At 40.7% G+C, this 24,814-nt stretch overlaps 2 protein-coding genes and 1 pseudogene across 2 annotated transcripts; 2 read left to right on the top strand and 1 right to left on the bottom strand.

The window, feature by feature from the left end:
• Positions 1-583: 583 nt before the first annotated feature.
• Positions 584-1,882, top strand: LOC121054395. The gene has a single exon (XM_040523819.1). The coding sequence runs from the start codon at positions 734-736 to the stop codon at positions 1,475-1,477; it is 744 nt and encodes a 247-aa protein (XP_040379753.1). The 5' UTR covers positions 584-733; the 3' UTR covers positions 1,478-1,882.
• A 6,597-nt stretch (positions 1,883-8,479) lies between these two features.
• LOC102721644 lies at positions 8,480-18,444 on the top strand (annotated as a pseudogene).
• Positions 18,445-18,631: 187 nt separating this feature from the next.
• Positions 18,632-23,852, bottom strand: LOC102719588 (cytochrome P450 90D2-like). Its single transcript, XM_040524113.1, has 7 exons — positions 23,567-23,852; positions 23,151-23,481; positions 22,270-22,419; positions 21,824-22,102; positions 20,461-20,550; positions 19,663-19,985; positions 18,632-19,046 (listed from the first exon to the last, which is right to left on the bottom strand). The coding sequence occupies exons 1-7, from the start codon at positions 23,824-23,826 to the stop codon at positions 18,959-18,961; spliced, it is 1,521 nt and encodes a 506-aa protein (XP_040380047.1). The 5' UTR covers positions 23,827-23,852; the 3' UTR covers positions 18,632-18,958.
• Positions 23,853-24,814: the final 962 nt, after the last annotated feature.

Raw genomic sequence — 24,814 nt, 5'->3', positions numbered from 1 at the left:
ACCGTCCTAACGGTATACTGTTTTGCAGTTTTTTTTTTACTTTTTGTTTCTATCGATTCTTGGATCTACTCACGTGAAAATGATTTATGAATTATGTAATAAAAGATACCTTTTTAATAGTTTCGTACGCAGAACCTTCCTCTGAAGTCTGGTAAAGAGGTACTACAAATGAACACAAGCTAGCAAGCGCAGTAACAGATCAGAGCAACCTCTGGTCCAAACTGCAGAAACAATCACCCCTTCTTTTCGCTTCTCATCATATAAACCAGAATTTAAATTTAAATTTTAAACATTAAGTTTAAGTTTTTTATCGAAGTTAGTCTTGGCTTTTAGATCGCTAAGAATATATATATATAATTGTTATTAATAAAATATTTATTTTTTGCAAATATATCGTTTGATTTTTTCATGAAAAAAACCAAACGATTACCCATGCAGAGTAGCATCAGTATAAAAAAACCTAGAGTTAATTAACCCTTCCTTCCATAGTATTAAGCATTGTTTGTGTGGGACCCCTTAGGGCCTTCCCTTCCCTTAAATACCTCCTCTGCCTTCCCCCATCCTCCATTCCATCAGACCAAACCCTTGGCTAGTTTAGCCAAGTAAATTAAGCTAATCAGCCCCTCGAACCCACACAGAATTAATATCCAGTCCTTTGGTCTTTTTCTTTCTTTAGGTTATTTCCTCTCTGTGTGTTTCTTTTGCATATACGCCCCTGTGTAATTGTTGATTTATGGACCTCGCGCCGACGCCGGCGCGGCGGCCCATGGAGCCCGGCATGGCGCGGCGGCTGTGGCACGTCGTGCTCGCCGTGTGCCACATGCTGCGGCGGGGCCTCAGCCGGAAGCGCGTCATGATGGACCTCCACGTCCTCCTTGGCCGCGGCAAGCTCGCCGGCAGGGCGCTGCGGGGCCTCCTCGCGCACCACGCTGCGGCGGGGCACGGCGGCCACCACCTCGCCGCGTACCGCGGCGGCGGCGGCGGCGTCGGCGCCTCGTCCTCCGCGCTGGCGTCGTTCTACGGCCGCCCGCGGGAGGTGGAGTTCAGCTGCACCACTACGCCGTCGTACCCGAACTACGGGCTGTTCCCTTTCACCAAGGGCCGCGGCGGGCGGCGCGGCGGAGGCGGCGGCGGCGGCGAGTACGGGGGACTCGACGCGGCGGCGGTGGCGCGGGCGTTCGAGATGATGAGCGCCGAGGTGGAGGCCAGCGGGGAAGGCACGCCGTCGGTTCAGGCCGCCGGCTGGGCTACCGCCACGCCGTCGCCGATGGTGGCGTGGATCCTCGGCCGCAGCCCGGCCGGGGTCCGCCCTCTCCGCGTCACCGACTCGCCGTTCCCCGCCGTGCCAGAGGACGGAGGCGGCGGCGAGCAGCGCGTCGACGCCGAGTTCGAGGACTTCATCAGCAAGTTCTACGAGCAGCTCCGGATGCAGCCGTCGACGGCCACGCCGGACTGCCAGCTGCGCCGCCGCGCGTAGCCCAACATCCGTCTGTCCCACCGCCGCCGCCACCGCCATTGCTGCACGCCTGCACCGGCGCCACCGCCGGCCCCGCCTTGTACGTTAATTCGATCGATCGTGTGGTTGCATGCATGCATGGGCGATGCCGATGCAACGGAGAATTTCTACTACATACTTGCCGCTATACGCGCGTACGTACGTACGTACGGTGTATACGAACGTACAATACGTCCACGAATTAATTGCTGTACCATGATTGGTATCTGGGCTACGTACATCGGTATTCTTCACGCCATTTCAATTGATTTGACATCATTTTTTTTTCTTGCCAGTTTTTAACTCGGTCATTAATTCGACTAGTGTTTTTCTCGGCAAGAAAATTTTATACAAAGCGAGAGAATTTTGCTGCGGTGACTCATGGCTCATGGGGTGCTCCGTGAGTCACGATCTATAAACATATCAAATCAATTCCAAATTTCGACTTATATGTATGGCTCGATAGTTTTTCGTATCAAAATCTTATAGCACATAATTTTTTTTAGAGATTCTTAAGTATTTGTTCTATATTTTTTAAGTGGGTGATGCATTAGCTAATGCACCGACATGTAGAGTAAGATTCTTAGGTTGATGTGTAAACAAGGCAAGGATCTGAGTTCACACCCTTCCAGGAAAGGAAAAGGAGAAGAAGAAGAAGAGGAGAGAAAGCTGCCGGTTGATGAATAATGCTAAGCAAACGTGAACAACAACCTGGGCCTAGCTAAGCTTACATTAGCTGCCTGCTCAATTATTCGATCCTGGCTTTTAAGCTTTAGATAGCTCGTGCATGCGCGTGTGTCCTTGTGATGGTTGGATGAGATCACCTGCAGTGCACGGTATAGTAGCCAGCTGATCTATATATGCTGCTTGTCATTTTGGACATTTCCAAATTTATTATATGCAACAAGTTAAATACTCCCTCTGCTTTGTATTATAATATCTTCGTCTAGTCTCGTATAGATTGATCTATTAATCGATGCATATATTTTATGTATTTGTTTAGATTCATTAGCATCCATATGAAATTAGACTATGTTAGAAAGTCTTATGTCGACGTTAAAAGGAGAGAGTATATTATTACTAACACAACCCTACCAAATTTGCTAATTTTGGGGCTTCATCGGACTTCTACCCAAAAATTTGGTAAGGCGTCAAATCATACATGATTTGCATTTTCAAATTTTGTTAAGGCCACTGTTATAGAAACACTCAAATATCCACCGGATTAGGAGTGCCGGCTCCCCGAAACTCATCATTGATAGCCCTTGGCACCCTACGCGATGGGTCGACACATATAGGTTTCAACGACCCCGTGCCCAAAAAGGCATTAGTTTTAGCTAATTTAAAAAACCATCACTATTGTGCATATATCAGTGCTGAAATTTTACAACAGGCACTGATGGAGATGAATGGAGCCAGCTGCTAGGTACCACACCTTTATCTCCAAAGTGACAAGTGCTAGCCACTAGGCTTGGCAACAAGGCGGGGTGGGGCCGGGGATGGCAAGAACGCCCCCCCAGCTCGAATACGAAACCAGAGGGAAACTGTTGTCTGCCCTTGTCCCCAGTGAATCCCTAGAACCGTATGGGGCTCCGTTGGCTCCAAAAAAGTACTAAGATGTTCACTTGGCAGAGTGGCAGTGGCCGAAGACGAAGCCAGAGAAGGCGACAACATGCGGTGGATTCGGAAATGGCGGAGTGTGGGCGGTTTCGGTGGCGGCACGATGGCGTGATATCTGGACTGGACGGGGCTAAACATCATTGGTTGTAGGGTGGTGTGACCTCCTCTCGTGTTGTGAGGTGAGTTGAGTTAGCCAAATCTTAGATATGGCTAGGGTTTACTATTTAAATGGGCCCAAGGCTCAATAGACTTTTATCAAAAATGACCCAACAAATTTTGTTTTCTAAAACTTTCGAGCCCCAGGATCCTCATGGGTAAATTTTATCTGCCGCTTCATCCCCGAAAAATTTAGGGTCCCAACCTTGAATCCCTGCGAGACTCCCTGTGACATGGCGGTGATTTTGCCAAGCCTACTAGCCACCCAGCCTTATCTCCCACAGCAACAAGCTCTCATAGAGACAAGCTCCCATTCTTCTCTCTCAAAGCAGGAGCAACTAGCCGCAAACGGTGGCGACGGCAGCACCCTCTCCTCTTCTTCATGAGTGGTGTCATCGTCCTCCTCTATCACTTCTTGATCTGTCTATTATTTCTTGATTGTGTGGTTGTTTTTGTACATGTGGATGTTCATGAGTTCTTAATCTGTTCTTGATATGTGGAAATGGATGTTCTTTGCTCTTTTTTTTATCTAAATTCTTTATATGTGCATCAAGTTTCTTTGGGATGTGGATGTGGTTCTTGGGTAGGGGAAAGAGCAATTGAACGAGTCGATCAGATGACTTTTATAAAAAAAAATATAAAAGGAGTATTGTACTTACTATTAGATATCTGCGGAAGTATTAGTACTATTAGCAAGTAGTTCGATAGAATCGGCTAAATATTTGGGAAAAATCTGCACATATGATTTTCTTTAATGTAACGACATGGAGAGAATGTAATGGAGGGGCCGGGAGACATGTAACAATGGTTATAGGTCCTAAAGCTTAATTAGAAGAGAACCGTTTTATCGTACGGAAATCATCGTAGGTCTGAATTATTCGCCTATGTCAAGGCACATTTCAATATGGAAAATCTATATATACTCAAAAACATATTCTTACGAACACGAATATGTAAATGATATAATCAAATCTAAATTATGTAACTACCGTTTAGTTAATTCAAACGGTTGAGACCTTTAATCTAATTTGTTCCCAAGAGTTTTGTAAGAATTTTTTTTATAGTAAGTGTAGCAGCCTTCTTTTAAAAATTACGGATGGATCAATTTTCCCCCTTTTTCAAATTTTGGACTGTAACAAATTTAAACCGGTATGGATCGATCTTCAGTTTGGTGTTCCATGTTCAGAGCACATGCATGCTTGCTGGTACAAGTACTACTACTTCCGTATATCTGGCGGAGAAGAAAGGGAAGATGCATATGTCTGAATCTGAGAGGGCTTTATGCACTTTATCCATATGGGTCCTAAAGAAAAGACCTTTATGTATGCCAAATCTTCCATTGAGACTTTTTTTTTTTTTTGAGAGGGTTGGTGTCGGTAACAGTTTCAAAGATTCCCCTGCTTGCATGCAGTTTTTACTCAGTCGGTCAGTCCAAACCACCTACTGTTAACAGAAAATTTTATGGGTGACATATTTATAAATAGAAAATAATTTATTACTAAAATTTTTATAGGTAATGTTCTTATCGATCTAAAAATCAAGGATAAAAAATAAACTATGTTAAAAAGTTCTAAAATTAATTTAAGATTTAACTTTTAAACATAAGTAGGTACGAAAAGATCGGAGTGCCATGGTCAAAGTCATATTTGAAGCAGGATTACATATGAAGTTGGAGGCTTGGAGCTGGCAGAATTCTCTGCTCACATTTTGTTTTGTAGATTGGACACAACCTTTTGACGGGACGAAGACATCACTCATGCATGCATATGCATCGATCAGCAGCGATTCGCCGAATATTACACACATAGATTCATTTCAGCGATGGAACACAGCATAAGCACATGACAAGTTACGTGCATGGGATTTACATGCTGTTTCATACCACGTCTGTTTCACAACCTTAAATGTTTGACTTTTTTATTATAACGTTTGACCATTCGTCTTATTTAAAAATTTATTACAAATATAAAAAATGACAAGTCGTTCTTAAAGTTCTTTTGATAATAAAGTAAGTCATAAGCAAAATAAATAATATTTTCATAAATTTTTAAATAAGATGAATGATCAAATATTGTAACTAAAAAAGTCAAACATCTTACATTATGAAACGGAGGGAGTACTATTTATGATAATTTTACGTCCTTCAAAAAATATATATATTTCTAGGCACTCAAATTTACACTTAAAAATTTTGGTGTTTCAATATATAAATTATTTAAAGGTACCAAAATTAACACTAGAAATTATAACTCTTTAAGAATGGTAAAATTGCTCATTATTTAAACGTCACCACAATGCAGTTTGTCCTATAAGCCAAACTTATTCACAGTTGACCAAGTATAGTCCTCTCTTCATCTCAGAATATTTATATTTGTAAAAAATACAAACTACTGCATCTGTTTCATATTATAAGACTTTCTAACCTTGTTTAAAATTCATCAATTGATGAATGTGTATTATATATATATATATATATATATATATATATATATATATATATATATATATATATTAGATTCATATGAATCTAGGCAGACTAGAAAGTCTTACATTGTGAGAGGGAATATTATATTACTACTTGTCCAATCAATTATTTCTTATTCAAAATTATTCCCATTTTACCACATCCACCTTTTCACCCAACACATTCCTTATTTATTAAGTGGCAATATAGTATTTTATTCTCAGCATTAACCCTATTAAATAATCTAGAAATACTTACATTTTTTGACGAAGGTAACATTAATATTATCAACATAAAATAAATATACTATAAAACTATAGCTAATAGCTGAATTTAATGAAACTAATTAGATGCTATGGATGTTAATATATTTGTTTATAATTTCAATCAAATTTGAGTATACCGCCAGAGATGTTATCAATGTTCAATGCCTCTCCTGTCATCCCTCCAGGCCCAGAGGAACTCCCTCAATCTATCTGCTTCACCGAAACCTCGCCATCTCCGTGCCTCCTCTCTCTTCCTGCCATCATGGATCTAGAGGTCGAAAGTGATTAAAATTTTGATGTGTTGTAGTCCCAACATATACATAGAGAGAGAATTTTATAGCATATCAGTTAAACTCCTTAAAAAACACGTCCGAAAAATTTTCTTTTACCAGTACTAATTCTCCTGCAAAAAAAGAAAAAAAAAGTAAAAGAAAATCGGTAGAATTCCGTACTTCAGCATTGAATTTTTTTATTTTTAATTTTATGTAATAAATAATTTACAAAACTATACTTTTGTTTCTAACCGTGAACCGGAGGTTGAATTACGGTGGTTTGATACATATATGTATAACTTCGTTCAGCAAACTAGGGGTCGAACCCAAATTAATGAAAATATATATGCTCCTATGAAGATTCGATCTTTACTACGGTGATCACTGAGCCAGGATAGTACTTATGATTAAACAATTACATACATTATACATATATGTATTAAACCACGGTTCAATCATCCAACTCACGTCTGACTGTTCCGGAGCACACGCAGCAATTTAGCAATTTGCCCCCTTGTCTGCGACCGCGCCGTCATCGCCCGTCTCCGGCTCCCTCTCTGCTGTCTGCCACATCATCTTTTCGTCGTCGAGGGCAGCGGGAGATTAGATTTTTAAATTTTGGAAATAGAAGTATAGTTTTATAAATTATTTATTAAATAAAATTAAAAAAATCCTTCATCATCAGTGCATAGTTGTACTGCTTGTGCTGAGAGGAGGCCCGCGTGGGCTGTGCCTGTGTGCGGGTGCTGCCTGGATCGGAATAAGTCCACTTTAGATCCTTTAACTTATCATTCAATCTGTTTTTTATCCTTAGACCGTAAAACCGGATATAATCGGTCCCTGAAATATCAAAACCGGCGTAAAAGAGGTCTCTTGACGGTTTTGAAGACAGTTTTGGCTAACTTGGCGCCTATATGGCTAGTTTGACTAGGTCTCCGTCTCACGTGACATTGATATGACACTTACGTGATAATTATATATCAGAAAAACAGTGGACCCACCTATTAGCTGCACACACAAAATGATTTAAATATGGTGGGGCCCACCCCACATGTCATTCCTACTCCCCTACCATATTTTTCTTTTGGGTAGCTGATTGTGGGCTCACGTGGGCCTGCCATTGTTAAATCATTTTTTGTGTGTAGCTGACAGGTGGGCCCATTATTTTTCTGAGATAAGCGCCATGTCAATGTCACGTGGGACAGAGACCTAGTCAAACTAGCCATGTAGGCGCCAAGTCAGCCAAAACCGCCTTGAAAACTACCGAGGGGCCTCTTTTGTGCCGGTTTTGATAGTTCAGGGACCGGTTATATCTGGTTTTATGGTGCAAGAACGAAAAACAGACTGGACGATAAGTTAAGGGACCTCAAGTGGACTTGTTCCGCCTGGATCTAATGAAACTTAATTGGGCCGCTTCTAGGCCTCTTAGCAATGTGTAAGATGGATACTCAAAGATGGCCCAAGGCATCTTTGTCCAAGGTTCATTCTGGGCCATCTGGAGTACTGCGATTAGTGTGATAATCTGGGTACTTCTTTCGTGACAAGTGATGATAATCTAAATATCCAAACCACGAAGTAAAAAGATTAGTGCGATGATTCAACTTCACGTGACAAACTTTTCTTATAGAAGTATACGTAGTAAAAAAAACTAAATGATCAAAAATGTATCAAAAAAATCAATAACATTATCTATTAAATACAAATGTGTGAAATGACCTAAGTAGCACCTAAGTTCTGGGTAAGTTTTGAGTTTAAATCTTCATAGAAGCATAAATTTTAGTTTAGGTATTACTCTTCTCTAAAAAATAAATACAAATGTAGCAGTAATTTATAAGTGGTCAGCTTGTACCTCCGTAACAAAGAAGAATCATATATAAACATAGGAATTAAATGTTGTACTAGCTTCGTCCCTAAATATTTAACTATTTATTTTATTTAAATTCTTTACGATGTTAAATATTTAGAGACAGAGAGAACATAAATTTTACATCAAGCTAAGCACAAAGAACAAAGTCTCAATCCTTAGACCTTCCCCCGCTCTACTCATCACTAATCTGACGCAGACGATCTGCCGAAAGCGTAAACACTTGATATACGTATTTCCCTATGAAAGACGTAAACCCATTTCCCGTAGTCGACGAGTCGGCAGATTCGCGCACACACGAGTTTGCTCCAGAATTTTCCATTGCTGTCTCCTCCTCTCCTTTTGCTTTCGCCTTTCTTTTCTTCCCCGTCGCCGACCACCTCGCCGCCCTCCGCCTCGTCGCCCTCGCCCACAACCTCGCATCTCCTCCTCCACTGCAAACCCTAGACCCAGCCACCGCCCCGAGGCCTTGTAGAGGCAGCACCCATCCGCCGGGGCGGCCGGCTTGGCTCGCCGCAGCGGCCCCTGGTGACGGAGATTCCGAGCTGCGTTTCGGGGGAAGGGGGGAGGTTGGAGCGTGAGGGGGCGCGGGAATGGATGACGTCAACAGCGTCGTCGGGAGCGGCGACAAGGCCGGGGCCGCCCCGGGCGACGATGGGGGCTCCACTCCGCTCCCCGAGACAGTGAGGGTGTCCTGCTCCCTTTCTTCTTCCTTAGCTATACGAGCGCGAAGCGTCTCGTAATGTCGGCATGGCGCGGTGTTTAGGGTTTATGGCCGCCGCAATTGGACACCGCTGCTCGCGCGCTGCGGGGTTCGTGTGATGTGGGAAGCGGTGAAGCCGATCTGCCGTAGTGGTAGTTGTTGGGGGCCTTTACAACCGCGAATATGGATGAAATTTGGTGTTATGACTCGGGTAGTATGGATAATCAGCTGTGGGATAGTAGGATTCGAGAGGTTATTAATGTCATGGATGAGTACAAGTGTCACGACACAGGTTTCATGCTTTTTTTTTTTTCTGTAACGTTGCGTATGAGGAAAAAAAAAGGTGCTTCCCTACTCCCAAATAGGCGCACAAGTTCAAATGTTTTAGTGCAAAAGGGCCAAATTACGGTGGTTTGCAAGGAGGCATTTATATGTAGTTAGTAGCGGTTTGTGTAGATAGGTTCAGATATGCTGTGCAATTATATATTAATTTTAGGATAGCAAGCGATTTGGTTTGCCATGTTCTGGCTCGTCGTTTGCACATATACATGCCGCTTTTTGCACAAAATGGTATGCATTTATATTACGAATACTCGTGCAATGATTCTTATCAATACTAATGAAATGATTCCTAAACTATTTATACTTTCCAAGGATTGACATCACATTTTTCTTTCCATAACACCTTTAGTTTCACAAACTTCCACCCGTTCAACTATAGGGTGTCTAATCAAAACATCTCTAAGTATGTATGATATAAATGATTGATTTTTGATGGTTTTGATCTTGTGGACATGATTGAAAGTGGCGCGGCATAATAAGGAACTAAGGATTATGTAACAAGAGTCAGTTCAGAGAAAAGAAGTGTATGGTTTTCAGTTTTTATACTACCATAGTGTTTGATATTTCATATTGAAATTTGAATTACAAGATTTTGTCTCTGTGAGCTACCAAGTATAGGAAAAATTTACTGATTAACCACAGACATTTATGAATTAAAAAAAAGTAATATCCAATGTGAGGATGACATGTGGGGTCTGGGTGGGGCCTGCATACTAGTGACATATCTACTCCCTCCATCCCTTAAAATAGCAAACTTTCGGTTTCCGTGTCTAGCGTTTGACCATCCGTCTTATTTGAAATTTTTCAAGAAATTAAAAAAATAGTCACACGTAAAGTATTATTCATGATTTATGATCTAATAAAAACAAAAATGTTAATCGTAAAAGAAATTTAAATAAGACGAAGAGTCAAACATTGTAAGTAAAAAATGAAAGATTGATTTATTTTGGAGCAGAGGAAGTATGTTGTTTTCTAGTATGTGTGGTTCTTTTGTTGATACTAAGCATGCCCCCATGTTTTATATGTCGTGTGTTTCATGATCCTATCTATATCAAAGTAGTTTCTAGAATGGTTAAATTCCATGTTAATATGTGACGAGAGGGGGAGAACACTTAGTTGACCTGTTATATATAATGGAATTCAGGTATTAGGTACATAGCGGTTTAGAGTTTGCTCAACCTACGCAGTACTGTTGTCTACCGCACAGCAATGACTGAAGTAATTTCATAGGATGTCCGCATTCAAGTATATACATCTTGTTTCAATCTATGGAAAGGTGAAATGCATATAGCAGTTTTCTCTGCTATTAAAAAGTGGAGTCATCCATCCGCTCCTCCCGAGGTCATGCAAAGGGCAACTGCCATGTCTCCGAAAAAACCAGAGAAAAATTCAAGTGGTTGGTTAAAAATAAATCACTCACCTTTCTCCTATGGGCCCGTTGCAATGCACATGCATATTACTTGTATTAGATAATAGCCCGGTCACTTGTATAGTTGTATGATGTTAGTTTCCTTAGATGTCTGTTTGCCTGCGTAAGATGTATTCCCTCCATTCCATATTACATGGGGTTAATTCGATCCATGCCATTACAACTATGCTTATTCAGAGAAATGCCATTATAATTTGTCTATTCGTAGATGTGCCATTCAAATTTTATAAAATTAGAACCATGCCATCGCCGTCACGTTTTCTATCTTCTTCCCATCTACGTGTGGGACCCACCTGTCATATTCATCTTCTTCCCTCTGATCTTTGCTTTCCCCCTCTTTCCACCGACGAACTCACATGGGCAGGTGGCAAAATCGAACGGGCCTTGAGACATGAAGCTTCCCTTCCCCTAAATCTGCAACTGTTACTGCTCTTTTCTTTTCTTCTATCGCCACCATCTCAGCTCTTGTCGTTTGTCCTTCTGCAGACAATCTTCAGCGCCTCGTTGGCAAGGGCTGCCATGCCAAGATCCTTCTCCTGCCCCTAGCTCATCACAGCAAGGATTATATCGTCTCTCTAGAAAAATTCGAGTTTTAGATCGTAGAGTGTATAATGGCAGTCTTTCTTTTTGGTTTGGATGTGAAAAATGAGCAACTTGATGTGCCAGCCGCTGCTGGAGCAGCAAGGACTCGTTCGACCGTGTGGGCGGCAGCGGTGGCGTGGATGGCAAGGACTCCTTCGACTATGCTATCTGCCCTGTGCAAGTCCACCTGTGGAGAGAGAGAGAGAGGTGGGAAAAGTGAAGAGGGGAAGAAGATGAATCTGACGGGTGGGTCCCACATGTAAATGAGAAAGAAGATGAAAAACGTGATGGCGATGGCATGGTTCCAATTTTATAATATTTGAGTGGCACGGTTGCGAATAGACGAATTATAATGGCATTTATCTAAATATGTATAATTGTAATGGCACAGATCAAATTAACCCTATTACATATGGTTTGTATGTGTCTAGTTTCATTGGCATCTATATGAATCTAAGCAATGCTTGAAAGTTTTACATTGTGGAACGGAGCGAGTGCTATTCAGATCTTTTGTATTTGATAGTTAATATCCCTTATTAATTGCTATCCCTTAGCTATTTGTCTCCTTTTTCTCATCTGTATCTTGTATTGTGTTAAGTTCTATTAGGCATAATAAACATTGAAGTTTTAACCTTATCATCACAACTTCACAGCCTTCACTTTTTCTTTCATAAAAGAATACCAAAGGATTCTGTATGTAGCCATGTACACTTACAGATGCATACACTCAATTAGACACCAACTCCCATTGTTTCTCTTGTAGTTTCCCGCATCTCATTTGATCTACTGGTTACTGAAGTAACAGGATTAGCTGGTTTTTAAATAGGACAATGGTGAAATTTTTGGGGGTTACCCATGTTCTTTTTTGATTTGTTGGAACAGATCCAAGTTGCCAATTCACCTACTTACAAACTTGATAGAAAACTTGGAAAGGGAGGATTTGGGCAAGTATATGTTGGTCGGCGTATTTCCTCTCCTAGTATTACTGACAGGACACCTGGTGCAAATGCTTTGGAGGTCAGCTTGTCTAATCCAGAGGACTTTTTTCCATTTCCATATTTATATCATAGTTGCAATAATATTCAATGTTCTCTTTATACTAGGTGGCAATAAAATTTGAACACCGAACTAGCAAATGCTGCAATTATGGAGCTCCCTATGAATGGCAAGTTTACAAGTGAGTGGCCATTTGTCCAAAAATTTCTGGTCTCCACAACTGTTTTTTTACATTTGCATAACTTTTGTTTCCCTTGTTTTTCTATATGCATCTTGATGCAACTGGCATTCTAAAACACATATTAACAATGTTTGCGTAAACATGCATTTGACAGCACTCTTAGTGGGATTCATGGCGTACCAAGAGTACATTATAAAGGGAGGCAGGGGGAATATTATGTCATGGTAATACTCTATGTCTCATTTTATATATTACTCCCTCCTTTTCCTATTGTAAAACGTTTTAGCTATGCCTAGATTCATTTATTAATCAATGTATAGTGTTTGTATATATGGCTAGATTGATTAGCATCCATATGAATATAGGAAATGCTAGAAAGTCTTACATTATGAAATGGAGGTAGTATATAGTAAATAGCAGCTTGTCCTGTGTATAAGTCATTTGGAGAGAGGGGATAGCATTAGCATTGTTAAAAGCTCGCTCGGTCATTAAACTGGCACAGTCAATCTGGCATTAGCAGGCAATGTCCAACTTGACAAACCGTTAATGCGATAGTGATTATCAGTTAAAATTTCATGGTCTTCTTGGCATGGGTACTATGTGCCCTGTGTTTCATGAGACAATTGATGAAAACTGCTCTGCATGTGATGTAGGCATATGATAGATTAACAAAGTTCTCCCATTTATTACAAACTTGTAACGCATAATAGGTTCTTCTATTAAAAGAACTTATATTTTATTTGGTTGTTCAAGTGTTTGCTGATACAACATCTTATGTTTGTTTTGAATTAGTTGAAAATGTTATCAACAAATTGATAAATTTATCCACAATCTTGTTGCTGCTGATTGACATAAGATGGAATTGTAGCTTGCAATGGACAATTTGCTTTTATAGGGTGCAATCGAAGTGAATACAGAGTACAGACAGACATCACTCCTCCCATACTTTTTAATCAGAGTCATGACTGGATAGTGCTGGTCTGCTGGATAGCCATTTCTCTATCCCGTATCTGCTCAGTATTTTGCCAGTCAGTTGGTCAGACAGAACTTGTTTACATCCTTGCACTGACATTGCCACATTGGGCAATACGGGCACATTCAAAGTGAGCATTGGGAGACTGATCACTAAGATACCAAAATAAGAGCACTTTTAAGTTAATTAAATCACAAGGTTTATCATAACAATTGCATTCTGGATGCATGTGGGTTGATACCACTCATCACGTATCAATATTTTATATGCTAATTTTTTTCTGAGTCTGAGTTGGACATGGATAATTCCAAATAACAATTTGTCCATCTTGTCCACTCCACAAACCTATGTGCAGGTTGGAGCAGGAAATACCTGCTCCTTTTGCACCCTTATGTATGACAGAAAATCTCATAACCAATAGCATATTTCTCTTCACTTAATCATCTGTAAACACCAACATCATAAACTTCCTTTCAGTTCGCATGAATTCCTGTGTTTATCAATTAGTGAAGACTCAGTGGTCTACTATAGCATTGCAGCCAGTGCTGTTGTGCGTTGGGAGTTGGGAGAATACTTAAACTTAAATTATCATGTAGGACCAGGATTGAACAAAAATTGCACACAATCTCAAAATGCTGTGAATTCATATTGAGGAAGAACTACATAAGGCATCATGGAGCTCACAGATAGCAGCAACAGCAACTATTTTGTGAAGGACAGCGACAAGGTGCAAGCCAAGGCAGTAGGAACTGTAGTTCCAGTTGGCTAGTGAAGTCCAGTTTAGGCGAGCCTAATTGAGTTTTGAGTTAGCATGGAGTGCTTATCTTTGACGGCAAGGTTAATTATCTCTCTCTATAGTCTATATAGAGTCCCATGTATTATTTTGTAAAGCAAGAACTTGTGTCCTTCCAATTTGCTATCCCCAGTGCCCAGTCAGTCTGTTTCTGTTTTTTTGTACTTCCAACCACATGCTGCAACTATTAAAATGGTACCTTTCCAAAGTTATCTAGTGTATCTTTTGTGCCCCTCATCCTATAGGCTTTGAAGAAAGATCTGGCTAACACTAAAAGCTATCAACAAAAAAATTTGTTTCTGTATTTTATAGAAACTAGGAAAACAGCTTCTTTATTACCCATCCTCAAAGTCTCGTATGAAATGAAGAGTAAATATCTTATCCTATTAACTTCTTAAATATGTTTTCTCAGATCATTCTTTAAAGATAGAAACTTCATTCATATTTTATCTCTGACCATTCATTAGAAAGGCACTCTACTTCCCCCAAGTAGGCATGAAAACCTAGTTCTGTGCATCATAACTTTTAGTCAATTGGAAACCAAGAAAAATTTTCCTTTATCATGTTGATTTGTGATTGATCATGAACAGAGCATAATTAAATGAGTTGTGTTTTCATTACTTGAATAACAATATGTTTACCAACAGGAATATTTCTAACGCAACCTAACTTATACGCAGATTATGGACATGTTGGGTCCAAGCCTGTGGGATGTCTGGAACAATAATTCCCACTCGTAAGTATCAGTTTGTCCTTCAATATATTCTTGAATGTTCACCTTTAGTTTGCTCAATGTCTGTTTTTTTCCTTTTGATTACAGAATGTCTGTTGAAATGGTTGCTTGTATTGCTATAGAAGCAATCTCCATACTGGAGAAGATGCACTCGAAAGGGTATGGAGTGTTCCTCTCTTGGCTGTGGACCCTAATAGGTTTTTACATGTCACGTTTAGAAATATAGCTAACTCTTGTTTACGTTAGGTATGTCCATGGTGATGTAAAACCTGAAAACTTTTGCTTGGACCCCCAGGAACCCTGGAAGAGAAGAAACTTTTTCTTGTGGACCTTGGATTAGGTACTTCTGTTTCATTTCACAAAAAGCTCCCAGTTTTTACTGGGCTTGTGGGGCATCAAATATATAGTGTTTTTGCACTTAAGATTTATTCTCATCACAGCTACAAGATGGAAAGACACTGGTTCAGGAGATCATGTTGAATATGATCAGAGGCCCGATATCTTTAGTTTTGTAAGAGAGATACTTTATTGAATGCTATGTCGTATAGCTCTCGTTTTTCTTTTGTTACTAAATTGACCATCTTTCATACTGCTTAAGTAAATAGGGGAACTGTTCGCTATGCTAGTATGCATGCTCACTTGGGAAGAACTGGAAGCAGAAGAGATGACCTTGAGTCCCTTGCTTACACACTTGTTTTTCTTTTGCGGGGTTGCCTTCCTTGGCAAGGATACCAGGTGAAGTTTGCTTGGAAAGTGAATTTTATCTGTTCTTTACATTCTTTTGTCCTTATTTGTCTTTGTATTAATTTATTTTAGGGAGAGAATAAAGGTTTCCTTGTTTGCAAGAAAAAGATGGCGACCTCTCCAGAATCCTTGTGCTGCTTCTGTCCAGTACCTTTCCGGCAATTTATTGAGTATGTAGTGAACTTAAAGTTTGATGAAGAACCAAATTATGCAAAGTGCATTTCTCTTTTTGATGGCATTGTTGGTCCAAACCCAGACATAAGGCCAATCAACACTGATGGTGCTCAGAAGGTACTGTATTGCTTACCAACTTCATTGTTTCAATGTTTCTTATAACCCACAAAGTGCTACTCCCTCCCATTTTTTTTGTTAGATGTTGGTTAGTTCAATTTTGAACTAACCAACGTCTGACATTTGCATATGGAGGGAGTACATAGCTGTGTCCAGATTCTGAAAGTCATGTAAATGCTATATTTTCGTTTGCTCCTAGCCATTGCTTTCATAGCAAGAGGTCTGGGGGAACATAATTCATTTAATGATATTTCATTACTGTTAATGTTAGTGGTTGAACTTCTGCCAGCTTATATACCAGGTTGGTCAGAAAAGAGGTCGCCTAATGATGGAAGAAGACGATGATGAGCAGTCAAAAAAGAAAATTAGAATGGGGATGCCTGCAAGTCAATGGATTAGTGTTTATAATGCCAGGCTGCCTATGAAGCAAAGGTATGAATTGTTGTGTAGACCACAATAGTTGCAAATAGAATTTCACTCTGACCACACTTGTTCTGTAGGTACCACTACAATGTTGCAGATGTTAGGTTAGCGCAGCATATTACAATAGGAAATGAAGATGGATTATTTATTAGTTCTGTGGCTTCTTGTTCAAATCTGTGGGCCTTAATAATGGATGCTGGCACTGGCTTTACTTCTCAAGTATATGAACTTTCTAAGCATTTTCTTCACAAGGTGAGTAACTATACTAACCCCCTTCATTTCTTGCATCCTCCTATCCTTCTCATCCATTTTTGACTATCAATATTACACCTTACACTCTTAATAATAGCTAAGTGTGATCTACATGGTTTCCCACTGCTTTGTTCCAACAGTTTTGATATGCTCGCTTATGTTGCTTTCAGGAATGGATAATGGATCAGTGGGAGAGAAACTTCTATATCACTTCATTAGCAGGTGCAAACAATGGCAGTTCTCTGGTGGTCATGTCAAGAGGTATATCATTGTTTCTTGCTCTCAATAACAATAAATGCACTATTGCATGCCCAGTACCAGGATACCTATCATTTTATGTCCTGGTTCTGGTGTTTTCTCAGGAACCTGGGAGCTTCTCCCAGATTTTATGGGATTTTCTATTTTGTAGTGTCAGTGATAGGACATTGACAGGTACTCCCTAGAGATGGAATTCTTCCCTTTCTAGTATATTGTGAGATTTACTAGACTAAGTCAATCTTGCTGAGAGTTGCAAATTTCAAGTACATTTTAGCAGCACAATGCAAGCTTGAAAGATTGAGGTTCTGAAAGTTGAATCCGTGTTATTGCACTAGAACTGAGTTTTGAGCTGATTTTTGAGCAGGAACACAATATGCCCAACAATCCTACAAAGTGACTCATTTCCCTTCAAGTGGATTAACAAGAAGTCGAAGGAGGGGTTCTACGTCACTGCTATGGCCACTGCAGGAAGTCGGTGGGCAGTTGTCATGTCCCGGAATGCTGGCTTTACAGACCAGGTATTTCATTCTTTCATGTCTTCTACTTGCCTAAAATAGGTGTACACATATATGTGCTTCCCCCTTTCTGAATGTTCGAAAAGGGACTTTAGGGTTCAACAGTGATATGCTGTACATCTTGGGGATCTAGTTCAGCGCGTGTGGTTGACACTGCAATTTTCTTTTGTAGGTTGTGGAGCTTGACTTTTTGTATCCAAGTGAGGGAATACATCGGCGTTGGGACAATGGTTTTCGCATAACTGCAACAGCAGCTACATGGGACCAGGCAGCATTTATCTTGAGCATCCCCAGAAGAAAGCCTGCTGATGAAACACAGGAAACCTTGAGAACATCCGCTTTCCCTAACCAGCATGTGAAGGTGACTTGATTTTCCGTGTCTTAAGTATTATTGATGAGCCATAATTGTGCAACTGTATTGATTTAATATCTTGGCAGGAGAAATGGTCGAAGAATCTTTACTTAGCTTCCATTTGCTATGGAAGAACAGTGTCGTGAGGTCCATTCTGTTTGGATGCTTTGTAGAGTTCAGTCATAACAACTGCTGGAGATATGATTTAGAAGGCAAATTTTGAAGGGCAAAGATATGTTTAATTACTTAACTATAGTTAACTGAGTTGATAGATGGCCAAGCCTCCTGCTTGTGTTTTGTCGATAGGTGCTCCAACCTGGAAGTGCATAATGTATGTTGTGCTGTCCTGCTGTTGTACCCCCTTGTTCATAGACTGTTAAAATCGCTGTGTTGTAAGTTAGCGAGTTGTACCTTGTTTAGCAGTCATGCATATAGTTTAACTTATACTTGGAGGTAGGCGACAAAATTGTATAAAGCTTCTGCGGTCCTTTTTTTTTTTTTCTGTTTTGACTTTTTCGTGTTTGTGTACCCCCAACAGCACCTAGAGTTTGGAGAGTTTTTTTTGGGAACTCCAAAGTTTGGAGTTCTCATCTGTAAATTAGTAAGGCATGCATCTAGTGACTGGTGAATCTATTAATTATTCGCCCCTGCAGTCCAGCACTATGTAAATCAGTTTGGTTTAATTTCAGATTGCATACAAGCATTGTACATTTCCTCACCTGTTATTCATCAGTTCATATTCCTATCCTATTTTGTTCTGATTGCTTATATCTGATTTTTCTGTTAAGTCGGTGCTAATTTTATCTACTGTAACCGCACTCCCAGCCTGTGTGACATCTGTTCTGATATTTCTGGACTTCATGGTTTTGTTTCAATCACTGTATGCTTGCTTAAGGTTGCAGCGAAGAGAGGATATGAAAGATCGGTCACAAAGACTGAAGGTCAAAAATAATCAAATAGTCTCCAAGTACTTGAAGGAAGAACCACTTCTACAGATATGTTACATGTCCGTTGATCAACACACTGATCATTGTTATTGTGCATAATGCTTTCAACTCTTGCACCGGACTAGCCAACTTTATGTAGCAATACAAAGGGTTAAAAAAAACGAGGTAAAAGAAACAGGACACCATGGTAACTTCTGGTTTCTTTTGATCTACACTGTCATCTGTTCTCTTGTACATACATGTATTTAACTGTTTCTTTCCTGTCACCTTCAAACGGTATATCCAAATTGATGTGAGACTTTGCTTGTTAGGTCTTGGGCGTGACTCTGATAGGCATTCCTCGCTTGAGCCGCACCGTGGGGAAGTTGACGACGTCGTCTCCATCTGCCACCCACCTGCAACACGTGATCCATCCATTCAAGCTGCAGTAATCTCCAATTCATACACTATGGCATCATATTTGTCTAGGAAATTACTTCTTTCATTGGATTACACAGAAGGTACGCTCACACACTCATGAGTGGGCTCCCTAACACACACACACTCATGAGTGGGCTCCCTAACACACACTTAAAAATGGATACCGGCGGCAAATCCCTGCCCCTACTAAATTCCTTTTAAAAACCGAATCTTGAGTCTCACTAAATTCATATTAAAAGCACATTCATGCATGTGGAATATTTATAGCAGGGGTGGTTTTAACGTGGGGGCGGTGGAGGCTCCAACCCTCGCTATCCCGGTTAAAGCTATTGAAGCCCTCACGAAGCTCCCCCTAAAATTTTATGGCAAATATCAATAGAAACAGAGGATAAAACTCTATCTAATTTCGTTGGCTAGAGCCGCCATTGATTCATAGGCACTAGGATTTAAACCTTAAACCTTAGTAAGTTAAGTCAAGTATCTACGGCTCTACCAACACATCGCCGATGCCTCCCACCATGCCATGTACATATGCTAAATTTAAAAACTGAAATTCAAAAAAAAAATATACGAGTGAATACGACGACATACCTGAAGTTAGTGACGAGATGGTGCAGGAAGATGGAGGCCTGGAGCCTGGCCATGTCCAGCCCTGGGCAGAGCCTCTGGCCGCCCCCAAAGGGGGTGAAGCCACTGCCGGTGGCGGCGTCTCCCCTCTCCTTCCACCTCCATGGGTTGAAGGCATAGGGGTCGTTGTAGACGCTGGCGTCGAGGTGGACAGAGCGGAAGTAGACGAGGACGCACCACCCCTTGGGGATGACCACGCCCTCCTGCCCTTTCACCTCCACGTCCCTCACCGCCTTCCTCATGATCCCGCTGATGATGTTGCCTATCCGCAGCGTCTCTGTGATCACCTGCGCGTACGTCGCACCCATCAACACATATATATTATTATTCTAGTTTTTTTTTAATTTTATTAGATGCATTCCTGTGAAATGCATTCTTATTTTTTTAAAAGGTGATGCATTTATTTATATTATTTATGGGAATTTGGTTTATGTATACGTTGCTTCAGGATTAATTTTCTCCTGTTGTTCATATGTGGATTTTGGACCCCATATGTCGGACATGTGCGAGGGCAAATCTTGAAAATGTAACCTTGCTTTGTGGGAATAATTAACTTTTTGCCACTCTTAGAAATGGCACTAACATATTTGCCACTGGGCCCACATGTCATAGACACATGAGGCCCCACGTGTCATAGAAAGCGGATGGCAAATATGTTAGGTGCCATTTCTAAAAGTGGCAAAAAGTTAAATGCCCCTGCTTTGTGAGGGCATATATATATATATATATATGTAATAAAAATCTAGTGTGTTGCTTAATTACATGCTGCGTGAACGTCAGTGACATGTAGTCTGTCCAATCTAGGGTTTCACCCACGTCTGATTTCTGCCTCTTCAGCTCCATATTTTCCTCCTGCATATATATGCAAGCAGAGATTAGTACACAACACTATCATTGCTCTAGTTAATCTTTTCTACGAGGACAGAAAAGTCTTTAAAAAATCTTAATGTTAAAACTTTAGTCAATATATTTATTTATTGCTAATGTATTAATTTTTAGTGAACTACTCACTCCGTCTTTAAATAAATATCAATGTTAGCTTATAGTTGTTTTAGCTTTGACCACTGATTAGTCTTAAATGATTACATTAAGATGAAAAGAAGTTTAATTCTTATATTTTTTTATGAGAACACGGTACAACGCAGACGCTCACAACGCACGTACACTCCTCTATGCACACACGCGCGCAAACCCCCCTATACTGCTAAAAAAAAGATAATTGGGGAAAGCTTGAAAATGAATACAGTACAAAGTTGGCTATTTAAAAACAGGGGAGTATTTCCTTTGTAAACCTTATCGTACATTCACCTTGGAACATTAAGATTTTTCTCTATGACTTGATGATGTGCATGGGTCAACAGAATAATGCGTGCGTTTTTAGGTAGGAGTCTACATCGAATGCCCTGGTGCTGCCGGCACATCAGAATTTGTAATCTAATTAAGGTTGGACGCCAGAGAGCTAGGCAACAAGCACTCTGTTGGGCCTCTTGCACGTTGATAACATATCATAGCTTCTGAAATTGACAAATAACACTAATATATTAATCATGCACGCACTAGCTAGATGGCCCAAGTCATGACCATGTAAGAGATCGATTGACAATGATATCTCCATGATCGTTAGTGTTTATCCCATTCAGGGTTTTGCATTTCAGAATACCAAAGAGAATCATGAAGGGATTTGGAAGTTCCAAACAAAAAAAGTTGAAGAATTTTTCGTAGAAGATGACCAACTTTTTCCTAAATTTTAACAAATTTGAAATCTTATTGCCGGAGACACTTTCCATCGGAAAATCCATAATTTCAGAAATTTCAAATTGAAATTTCCCCATCCTACGCACATCTCTGGATGATTGTTTGACTTTTTTATGAAAAAAAAAGCAAACGTCATATTTGCAAAGAAAAAAAATAATTTATGAATAAAATTTATATATATATATATATTCTTAGCAATAAAAAACCAAGGTTGTAAAATAAGCTTAGGTGAAAAAAAACATCACAATTAACTCTAAATTTAAGGTTAAAATTCAAATTTTGTCTTATAAGCATAAGCAATATTGTCGCACACCCAAATTTAGCTATCAATTAACTCTCAAACAGAAATGATTTTAGAGCATATGTGTACCTCTAGCTGCTGCAAAGCCAGTGGGCATTCGCTGAGGTACTTGATGGCAAGTGTGATGAGCACCGGCACAGAGTCCTCGGCCGGGATCATGAAGTCGATCATATTGTCGGAGATGAGCTCGTCGGTGAGGCTGAGCTCGTCGCCACCGTTGCCGCTCATCAGCACATCGATCAAGTCGCGCGAAGCCAAGCAGAGATCCTCGCCTCCAAGGATCATCCTCCTCCTCTTCCTCTTCTCTTGAATGATCTTTTGTATCAGACTTGTCATCCTCTTCTTAGCCTAGTTGTATTGTATGTATGTTCATGATCAGTCAACAACATGGCACATGTCACATGTGCAAAGATTGAGAGGCAGGTTGGCATGTGGGTTTAATTTAATCGAGAATTTCGGAGCATTTTGTTTGTTTTTTGGTTTTGCATGTCAGATTGACTAATATGTTGTATTACCTTGAGGGATCTGTAGAGCTGAGTCCCTGGAAGCTTGATGGGGAGGGAGATCAGGCCAGCAATGAATATGTGGAACTGCTGCCTGAGGTAGTTCATTTCCTGGCCTTGCTCTAACCCTATCAGTGCCCTTACTAAGATCTCAAACACAATCTGTTAAACATAGGGAATGAAGAAACAATTTGATTAAGTTTGCCAATCAACATAAAAGCATTACAATGAAAGAACAAGGAATCCCATATAATTACAGTCTATTCCTACCCAAAAAATGTCAATAAAGTGTAATCTCTACAGCATAGACATGAAATTATTTTTTTACTTTCTGAATCGAAGTCATAAGATACCACTTAGACACTAAACTTATTACTTTATACAAAATAAATTAATATAGCGAATGGATTTTTCGCCACAACCTTACTCATCCTTTTCATATATACAACCATATTACACACTAGACATTTGGTACAAAAAATTAATATAGTTTGTTGCATTATTTCTGCATAAAGGAATAGCTAACCCATGACTTTTGATCAAGTTAAGAGCATGGTCCATGTTGTAGAATCCTCTAGTACTGGGGGTATATCTAGAGATCCTAATACTTATGGTCCATAGATATCAAACTAGGCAAAAACATACAAATTAAGTACATGATGAATCTATAGGCTCTTCCTCATCCTACAGGAGTTGAGATTTCAACAAGAAAATTCCTATGGAATTCACTATCAAAATGCTGTAAGAAAAGACACATATAAACGGACAAGGAGATCCACTCCAATGCAAGCTACTCCTCATATTCTCTTGGCCTAGCTTAGCTACCATTGCTATGGCTAATTTAGCTATGGATAGGTGGTTAGCAGCGCGCATCATGCCACGTACGTACGTACCGACTTGGCCTCGTCCTGGACGCGCACGGCGGTGCCGGCGGTGGCGCGCCATGAGCCCATGGCGGCGGCGAGGCGGCACCGCATGTCGGCGGTGACGCGGGCCTTGAGCTCGGGCGACTTGAGGAAGGCGCCGGCGAGGCCGTGCACCCGGCGCTGGAGGGCGCCGCCGAGCACCAGGATGGACGACTCCCCCATCAGCTCCATCAGCGACCGCGGGTACCACGGCACGAACGCCGACGCGTCGCTCTGCAGCACCGCGCGGCTCGCCTCGACGTCCGCGCTCACCACCGCCGGCGACCCCCACAGGTGCGACCTGAACACCTTCCCGTACCTAGCAACGGATCAAAGAATTAACCAAGAAACATTAATTAGCTTGCTGCTACGCGGCCGACACGGTGATGACGGTCGCCGCTCACCGGAGGCAGCGCTTCTCGACGAAGGACTCGGGGCGGGAGGAGTAGGCTGCGGAGATGAACGCCAGCGTCTCGCCGACGAGCGGCCACCCAAGCGTGCCGGCGGGGGGCCGCCGTGCCTTTGCGTCGCCGGCGGCCCCCGCCGAACGCCGCGCGTCGCCAGAGAAGAGCCGCAGGACGACGGCGGCGACGAGCAGCGCCGCCGCGACGGAGGCGGCGAGCACCGGCCATGGAACGCCGGCCTCAGCGAGCGGCGGGTGCATGGCCGGTGTTGCTGTGAGAATTTCTGCTCTTGGAAGAGAAGATGTGCTTGCAAGTTAGCTTAGTTGTGTGTATATATATACACACACGACATATGTGTGTATTAATTTAAGAATCACAATTAATATTCTCCAATTAATTAATTAATTTTGTAGATGCAGTGCATGCATACACCAAGTGAACAAAGAATGGGGAGCCAAGAAATACAGCGACGTGTAAGTGCAATATCCAATACTTCGAGTCATTATTATTGGCATTATTATTGCACTTCGAAATTAAAGCATGTTTGTGCCTCAAAAAAGAAAAAGTAAAGCATGTTTGGTTTATGGCCTAAATTGGTACTACCAAATCTGGTAAGACAATATATAAGTCAAACAATTTTGGTTACTGATCCAAAAAGTTCCACTCTTGAATGTCATGCTAAAGTATTAAGGCTTCAAAATAAACATTAATTACCTCCATTTATTTTTACATTGACAATTTTTCATAACATCAAATTCTTGCATCAATTTTTTTGTAATACAGTTGTTTAAAGCAGCGAAAATCTAGGCCCTAACTCTCTCACATGTTGACGTTTTTATTTTTTTTTCTCCACTTTTTTCTCTGGAGAAATTAGTTCAGTCCCCCACGTCGACACCGTGATGATTGTCGGCTAGCTAGTTATCATATATTCCATCTTTCCTAAAATATTTTTCTTTCTAAAATATTTTTTACTTTCTATTTCAAACTAGAAAACTAAAGTTATTTTGAGAGAGAAAGTAGGTAGCAAGAGGGAGAGATCAAGGTGGATTTTTCTTTTGGTTTCCATCGTATTTTTCATGTCTTATGGCTGTGCTACATATGGAATTTGCTCACTTTAGTTCAACAAAATTAATTCATTAATTATACCGTGTGTTGCTTCAACTAAATTAGTCAAACAGATACCAAAGAGACCGTCCGTACACATCCCCATTACGTGGATATATACGTTGTCACCATCAAACAATTAAT

Source organism: Oryza brachyantha, chromosome 5 (genome assembly GCF_000231095.2).
Source record: "Oryza brachyantha chromosome 5, ObraRS2, whole genome shotgun sequence".
Lineage (NCBI taxonomy): Eukaryota > Viridiplantae > Streptophyta > Magnoliopsida > Poales > Poaceae > Oryza > Oryza brachyantha.
This window is presented reverse-complemented; position numbering and strand designations above follow the sequence as displayed.